Here is an 8,730-nt window from a genome sequence, read left to right as displayed (position 1 = left end):
ACGTTAAAGAGTTACCATGGCAATCAACGTTCGCGCGGAGTTCCTGCTGTAACTTTTACCGGCGAAGCATCTGTTGCCGCGAAAACTGCATTTGACAGACATGTGGCGTCACAGCCATGGGCGGGGTTTCGATGGAAAGTGCTGGAAAAAATCAAAGCACACCCGCTCTAACTGGATGATAATCTTCCGAGAGATGGAAAAGTTCCTTTCCTAAATGAAGTTAGTGATGATTCTAAATCGTTTTCCTCGTTTTAATTGTTTACACAATGCGTTATGGTTCCACGTGTATACACATAAAATAAAAGATTTCCAAAATACTCGATATAAAGATCACTCTTTCCCTAATCAAACGCTTGACATGTAGCTGCTACATATTGTAACGTTCATACATTAGTTCAGTTTAGAGATGCAATAAGCAATCACAATATTTGAGATAATTTGACAAATACATTTCCATTGTCAAGCTTATAGCGTCCATTTATCATAAATGTTCAAATGTGAGTCATAACTGCACAAAAGTCATTTGAGACTACCCTTAAGGAAGTACATATAATGAAAACAGTTGATATAACATAGTGTAGTTATAAACGCAAAATAGTTTGTGTAGTACGTTTATTTGTTTTTGTTTGAGAGTGCAATATGATCATATTCTATGAATGCAGCCCTTGATGCAACTGCTGCAGTACTTTCTGTCTGTGTCGCAAAGGGGATGCTTAAGAGCCGCGGATGAATACGCCCGCACTTTCAAACACTGAGGCTATATAGACATTGGTCTTTTAAAACGACTTCCCTTTCTATTTCCCTGCGTCAGAGTGCGGAGGGGGACATATAGAATTGGTCGCATTTATTCAAGAATTGTCAACAAAATCAACCAAGGTATGTTCAAGAACTATACAGAATGGGTGTCATCTTTATTTTTTGCTATGTAGTTTGAACTCAACCGGCATACATTACCTCACGGCTGGCTAACGTTAACTTGTGCGTCCACAGGGTGGGTCGTTCTAACGTGAACCTCCAATAATCTAATGTTAGCCAATTTCTTCAGTGATTCATTTGATCACAATGGATTACTGGGTGTTGGTCCTATCTATCTTGTTTTAAATAATATTTGAAGGGACATCTGAGTGCATGGATATCGTTAGAAATTGGCAAGAGTCAGATAACCCATTGTGAGCAGGTGCGATGGCTTGCATTTGTTTGACACCAACGTTAACTGTTAACGTTACCTCATGACATCGAGGTGTACGTTAATGTGAATTGTCTACCTTGACCTTTGATTAAGAAACATCAATGTGAAGTATTTTACCGTGAATAACATATTTAACCTTATACTATTTCCCCCTGTGTTTGCCTAAGAGTCACGTTAATTGTGCTTCCCTGGCAGTGTCGTTATGCTATCCAGCTAGCTAGCATAGTCGCCATCGTTTGTAAAAAAAAAAAAAAAATGGGAGTTGAATTTAGCTAAGTCAGTGGTGTAACGTTGAAATTGTCAAATGCTCTGCATTGGTCAGATGTAAGCTACACACCTTGAATTTATCTGTGGTGGGGAACTAATGGCGTTGACTTGGTTTGGTTCATAACTCCTGATATTCACGTTAACCGTGCTTAGGTGAATGTGCCAAGCGGTTTCATTTTGCTCTGTGTGGATCGCATCCATTTTGGTTGCCCGTGCCGGTAATATGGATTGGCCCTTATAGCAAACTAACGTTAACTTGATGTCAGATTTATGATGATAAAATCATAAAAGTATCTCCATCACAGACTGACTAAATGGTCCGTTCAATTTAGCCAGTAAACTAATGGTAACTAGCTACCGCGTCGTCGGACACGTGCGGCTCCCATTGTGTGCTCTGTGGATGTCGCCATGTTGTTCTCCGGGACTGTAACATCCGGCTGTAGGTTAACAAGGAAATGAAAGACGAGCGTGGGTGATGAATGAAATCGAAAGTTAACCTCTACATAAGCATCAAGCACGCCGTGCCTTTTTTAGTGAAAAATATACAATGACCTTTATATCTAACGTTACTCAGCAAACTTGAACAAATGAACGCGCATCATAGTTCTCACTCGTAGCATATTCAGTGAGCGCATGTATGGAAGGGTCCTGAAATACTAGTTGTCCTAAAGCTGTTGATGTGGCCCAATGAATGGGAAGTCTGAGACATTACATTTAACTTGCTGTAAAGTTGGTTCAAATATTTTTTCCAGTTTTAGATAATATGTGGATTTCGTAATTTATTAGTGTAATCTGTTGTCAGTAAGTGGTTGTTTTGAAAGCATTTTAATGAATTTGTTCTTCCCTATCAAAACCTTAGATGCCTGAAGAAATGCGCCAAGAGGAGGAGGCTGAGACCTTTGCCTTTCAGGCAGAGATCGCTCAGCTGATGTCCCTGATTATCAACACTTTCTACTCCAACAAGGAGATCTTCCTCAGGGAGCTCATCTCCAATGCCTCTGATGTAAGTATTCTTAGTCACAATGTAGAATGTGTTTGACTTATGTAAGCTGTACTGTTCAGCAAATGTCTCATATCTCCCTTTTTTTTCCTTTTTTTTTTTTCCCAGGCTCTTGACAAAATCAGATATGAAAGTTTGACAGAGCCCACCAAACTGGACAGTGGGAAGGACCTGAAGATTGAAGTCATCCCCAACAAACATGAACGCACCCTTACCCTTATTGACACTGGAATTGGCATGACCAAAGCTGATCTAATTAACAACCTGGGTACTATTGCCAAGTCGGGAACAAAGGCCTTCATGGAGGCTCTGCAGGTATAATCCAAAGCACTTGAGTGTCTTTTACCCTAAGTGAAGGTGGCCATACAGCGTCAATCTGAGTTTCTAGTTGAGGTCTTTCTGTTAGTGCTGACTCAACATATGAAAGTCGATCAAGAGGGCTATGATCAATGTCTCACTGTTCCAGTCAAAGCTTTCTACAGAACATGTAAATTAGGACTGGCTTTCATTGTTGGCAAGACTACCTCTAACCCATTCCTTTGTTCTCCCAGGCTGGTGCAGATATCTCTATGATTGGGCAGTTCGGTGTAGGTTTCTACTCCGCCTACCTGGTGGCAGAGAAGGTGACTGTCATCACCAAACACAATGATGATGAGCAGTATGTCTGGGAGTCCTCTGCTGGTGGCTCCTTCACCGTCAAGGTTGATCCCGGTGAGTGCTAACACTTCGAGATGAATATAAATGTGGGACCATGGAATGGGCTACGTCATTGGTACTACCATATAGTATTAATAGCCTTTATTGTTTAACATGGTCAAAATGCAATGTTTGTCTCATCTACCTGTCAAAGAAACACTAGCCGAATGGAAAGCAGTTGGCTTCTGATGTAGTCAAGTAGAGTGCAGAGTTAACTTGTTTATACACGACTTTTGAAACCACACATAGTAATTGTCTATGGTATTGGACTGTGTTGAAACAGGTGAGCCCCTAGGCCGTGGCACCAAGATCATTCTTCACCTGAAGGATGACCAGACTGAGTACATTGAGGAGAAGAGGGTGAAGGAGATAGTCAAGAAGCACTCTCAGTTCATCGGCTACCCAATCACCCTCTTTGTAAGTAGCAGATGACTAAAAAAAAATCCAAAACTTGAGATTGCCAGCTTCTAAAATACATATTCCTAGCAGCCATGTTGAAGGCCAGTGGCGATCACACCAAAGACCCTCTCCCTCCAGCTGTTGAGTGCTGTACTGGGAATCATTTACTTTGGTAGAGAATTCCATCTGCTCTCCACCGTGACTGGGCTTCAGCATCCCTCCTCACAACTTAAAAGCAGCTGACACCACTTGATAGGACTTTAAAGTAGCGAGTCCTGAATGTTGCGAAGAGACATTTCTGCAACTCCTTACTTTTGATAATTGTAGAAGCTCTTTGGCTATATTGGTTATTTTGCCCAATTTCTGGAGTAATTGACATTAAACATAATTTCACTTGCAGGTTGAGAAGGAGCGTGACAAGGAGATCAGCGACGACGAAGCAGAGGACGAGAAGGCCGACAAAGAGGAGGAGAAAGAGGAAGCTGAGGACAAGCCCAAGATCGAGGATGTGGGTTCGGATGAGGATGAGGATGATAAGGACAAGGACAAGAAGAAGAAGAAGAAGAAGATCAAGGAGAAGTACATCGACCAGGAGGAGCTGAACAAGACCAAGCCCCTCTGGACTCGTAACCCAGATGACATCACCACCGAGGAGTATGGCGAGTTCTACAAGAGCTTGACTAACGACTGGGAAGATCATTTGGCTGTGAAGGTAACACTCCTTATATTCACACGCCTTACTTTTCACTCTGGGAAAGACTTTTAATGCCCGTTTCAGATTTGACAATACCAGCGACTAGGGTCATAGTAAATATTCTGATCACAATTTCGGAAAAATGAGTGGCACTGGAATAACATTAGACAGAACAGTGCTCTTCAGACATCTTTGTGCATCAGTTTGAAGTCAGCGCTTCACAAACATTCTGGGTGTTTGCATGTAGCATCAGATTGTTAGTGCAGTTTGTTTGATGGTGTCTTTGGTCTGCTCTACAGCACTTCTCTGTGGAGGGTCAGCTGGAGTTCCGTGCCCTGCTCTTCATCCCCCGCCGTGCACCCTTTGACCTTTTTGAGAACAAGAAGAAGAAGAATAACATCAAGCTGTACGTCCGCAGGGTCTTCATCATGGACAACTGCGAGGAACTCATCCCAGAGTACCTGAGTAAGTTTACCGCAGGATTGGATGAACATAAGGCTGTCTAAATATTATTTACTGTTCTTGAAAAAGCTGAAATTGTATTGATTTTTACATTTGAAAGCTGATTGTTCATGGGGTGTTTTTATTGTATGAATGTGTGGTTAAATCAATAAACCCCCTCTCCCTCCAGACTTCATCCGTGGTGTGGTGGACTCTGAGGACCTGCCCCTGAACATCTCCAGAGAGATGCTTCAGCAGAGCAAGATTCTCAAGGTCATCCGCAAGAACCTGGTCAAGAAGTGCCTTGAGCTCTTCACCGAAATGGCTGAGGACAAGGAGAACTACAAGAAGTTCTACGAGCAGTTCTCCAAGAATATGAAGGTAATGATTCATTCATTGTGGTTTCTTGTCACTTTCCAAATTTCCCATTAATTTAGGATTTATGTTTTTGTTCTTGGCGTAAAGCCACTCGCAACGTCCTAGTCCTAATGCCATCACTTGACGTAATTTCAGTTTATACAATACATAGTCCATAGTACTGCATGTTGAAGACCATTAAACATCACGCCAAAGTCCCTCTCCCTCCAGCTGTTGAGTGCTGTACTGGGAATCATTTACTTTGGTAGAGAATTCCATCTGCTCTCCACCGTGACTGGGCTTCAGCATCCCTCCTCACAACTTAAAAGCAGATTACACTTCCTGATGGCCTTTCCCATCTTGCTCAGCCACACCCTTTTCTGTAACTCCATCATGGACTGATTGATGCTAGACATAATGGCGCCGTGCTTGTGTAGAGTTTACCCTCCCCTCTCTCTCTGTAACCAGAGCTGTCCTCTGCTGTAGCCCTTGTGTGCAAGTGAGGTGCTCCATTACATACGTTGGCTGCACTGGGGGAAATTTATTTTGGAACCCAAAGCTATATTTGCAAATAATACTGTACTCAAGTTTGTACATGGTTCATGTAGTGGACAGCATAATTTCAGTGTAGTTACTGACTAGTTTTTGACTTGAGACCAGAGGCTCTGTTGGCACGGTGCATTGACCCTTCCCCCCCCACCCCCCCCCCCCCCCCCCCACACCACCACACACACACACGGGCTTTGTCATGATGTATTGTATTTCTGCATTTGCAGCTTGGTATCCATGAGGACTCTCAGAATCGCAAGAGGCTCTCTGAGCTCCTGCGGTACCACAGCTCCCAGTCAGGCGACGAGACTACCTCCCTGTCGGAGTACGTGACCCGCATGAAGGAGAACCAGAAATCCATCTACTACATCACTGGTAAGAACTTCTGGAGAATTCCCAGTCATTTTGAAATTCAGAGCCAATCAGGCCAAAGTTCCTCTCCTTCCAGCTGTTGAGTGCTGTACTGGGAATCATTTACTTTGGTAGAGAATTCCATCTGCTCTCCACCGTGACTGGGCTTCAGCATCCCTCCTCACAACTTAAAAGCAGATTACACTTCCTAATTTAGGTTAAAACAACCCATAAACTCCTAGTGGCTAATTTGAGTGTGAGGACCCAACTTTATATTGAGACAAATAGATTAGGTTATCTACATCTTATCTGTAAGCAGCTGAGATTTCCACCTTTATCGTAACCTCTCTTGCGTTCTGTTTAGGTGAGAGCAAGGATCAGGTTGCCAACTCTGCCTTTGTGGAGCGCGTACGCAAGCGCGGCTTTGAGGTGATCTACATGACCGAGCCCATCGACGAGTATTGCGTCCAGCAGCTGAAGGAGTTTGATGGCAAGACCCTGGTGTCGGTCACCAAGGAGGGCCTGGAGCTGCCAGAGGATGAGGAGGAGAAGAAGAAAATGGAGGAGGACAAGGCCAAGTTTGAGAACCTCTGCAAACTCATGAAGGACATCCTAGACAAGAAAGTGGAGAAGGTGATTTTAATATTCTATAACATACTGTGAAAATGTGTTTGATTATTGAAGACTCAGTGGGTATGGAAGTCAGACCGTTTGAAAACTCTTTTTGTGTCGCACCGATGTATGACTGTTTCCTCTCCGACCATGAACAGGTTCCATAATTGATTTTAGACCTATTCTTTTGGTGAGTTCAAATGCTAGGTTTATTTGTGTTAAGTTTGTTTTCACTTGCACCTTGGAGAGTGTTAATACTTGGCATCAGAATGAAGATCTCCAGTTTTGTAGTCATGGTGACCATGATGTGTGACTTTTAACTCTGCTGCTTGTTTTTGACCTAACGCATCTCTTGTTTGAAAATCAGTTGCTTGGATATTTTTTGCTTGTCGAGTGGTGTTAGAAGTTGTGTAATTTGAAACCTAACCGTATTCCTGCATGACGTAACGGCTTGAGTTTTTCAAACATTAATGTAAAGCAGATATTCCAACCCTGGTTCCAAGGGGATGTATTGGTGTGGTTGGATCTCCCAGTTTCCCATGTGAGGTTGGATCACTAGCAACAACCTTCCCCTTTTTGTCTCCTAGGTTACAGTTTCCAACCGCCTGGTGTCCTCGCCCTGCTGTATCGTCACCAGCACGTACGGCTGGACGGCCAACATGGAGAGGATCATGAAGGCCCAGGCTCTGAGGGACAACTCCACCATGGGCTACATGGCCGCCAAGAAGCACCTGGAGATCAACCCCGACCACCCCATCGTCGAGACGCTCAGGCAGAAGGCCGAGGCCGACAAGAACGACAAGGCGGTGAAGGACCTGGTCATCCTCCTCTTCGAGACCTCACTTCTGTCCTCAGGCTTCACCCTGGATGACCCCCAGACGCACTCCAACCGCATCTACAGGATGATCAAGCTCGGCCTGGGTACGCAGCCCTTATTGACCACCACCCATAAACTATCAATTATGGCTATGTTTAGTTTTGTAGGTGATAAGGTGAAGGTGAAACCTGTTTATTTGAAAGCAGCTTGGTCACAAGACTCTGTTGGGTTTATCACACGACCGTTGCTCTAGTCAGTCAGGTTGAGGGCATGTGATGACCTTGTGCAGGAACAGAAAATGTCATGAGCCATTCATAATGGCTTATTTCATGTACCTATTAGGATTTGTTTGGGCGTTTGTTGATACTTGGCTTCAGACATCTGTAAAGCACCTTGAGTCAATGTAAATTTGCCTGTGTGCAGATGTACTTGTTTAACTGATGGGGAAACACTACCTCACAGCACCTGACGCTGTTCTTTCTCCACACAGGTATTGATGATGACGATGTTGCCACAGAAGAGCCAGCCTCCGCAGCCCCCACCACAGACGAGATCCCACCCCTTGAGGGGGACGACGATGCCAGTCGCATGGAGGAGGTTGACTAAACCCTCCGCCCAACCTACCCAAAACGAGCTCCATCTTTGATTAACCTCACATTTTCTTCCAACTGTATCTTATTGGTCATTTTCGTCCCTCGTGTGGAGAGCCTGGTCGATGTCCTTACAATGGTTAAAGGAATAAACACTTTAAAAAAATTGTCCATTTACGCTGTACAGTGAATCAACATGGCTCGTTCCTGAGCTTTAGTTTTATTGTGAGGGACACCAGTAGAGTGTGGCTATGATTGTTGTACGAGATGGTGTGTCACCCGGGCCTCCCAAATTTAAGTACCCTGTTGCACTGAGTTTTGAAGTTTAGGGCACTGTCATAATGGCAGGGGATTTTGGAACATTCCATTTGACTGTAAAGCAGAGGGGGGTGTTTGGGGGAGGAGAGAAAGGCTGGCTCTACTGCTCATGTGTGATGTGCACGCTGCATGGAGGGTGGGCTGCAGGTTCCTCTGCCCAAGTCCAGACCTGTCTGTATCAGTCTGACATTTTGATTTTTGCAGAAATTAAAAAGTTATACTGGAAATGAAATGTGCCTGCCTTGTCGCATCCTTGCATTTGTTCAATTTGAAGACTTCAAAAAATAAGGGGGAAGGGACTGAATGAGTAATTTGAGAACAAATTTGGGTCATTGTAATATTAATGGTTTGACAAATGCATGTGCTCCTGCATATTGCATGTTCACCTATGACTAATATTGAAACAACATTTTAATTTACAATATAAAACTATATAGGCTAAATGTAAAA

General features: G+C 43.7%; 1 protein-coding gene across 2 annotated transcripts; it reads left to right on the top strand.

The window, feature by feature from the left end:
- Positions 1-718: 718 nt before the first annotated feature.
- hsp90ab1 (heat shock protein 90, alpha (cytosolic), class B member 1) lies at positions 719-8,512 on the top strand. 2 transcript variants are annotated; one of them, XM_042094919.1, is made up of 12 exons: positions 719-876; positions 2,316-2,459; positions 2,565-2,771; positions 3,008-3,167; positions 3,436-3,569; positions 3,952-4,263; positions 4,545-4,710; positions 4,877-5,067; positions 5,820-5,967; positions 6,308-6,576; positions 7,143-7,476; positions 7,863-8,512. In XM_042094919.1, the coding sequence occupies exons 2-12, from the start codon at positions 2,316-2,318 to the stop codon at positions 7,976-7,978; spliced, it is 2,181 nt and encodes a 726-aa protein (XP_041950853.1). In that variant the 5' UTR covers positions 719-876; the 3' UTR covers positions 7,979-8,512. The 2 variants fall into 2 exon arrangements, with proteins under 2 accessions (XP_041950853.1, XP_041950854.1); XM_042094920.1 differs by lacking the exon at positions 7,863-8,512 and adding an exon at positions 6,714-6,745 and having other exon boundaries at positions 7,143-7,261.
- Positions 8,513-8,730: the final 218 nt, after the last annotated feature.

The sequence above is a fragment of the Alosa sapidissima genome, chromosome 6, assembly GCF_018492685.1.
Source record: "Alosa sapidissima isolate fAloSap1 chromosome 6, fAloSap1.pri, whole genome shotgun sequence".
NCBI classification, from domain to species: domain Eukaryota; kingdom Metazoa; phylum Chordata; class Actinopteri; order Clupeiformes; family Clupeidae; genus Alosa; species Alosa sapidissima.
This window is presented reverse-complemented; position numbering and strand designations above follow the sequence as displayed.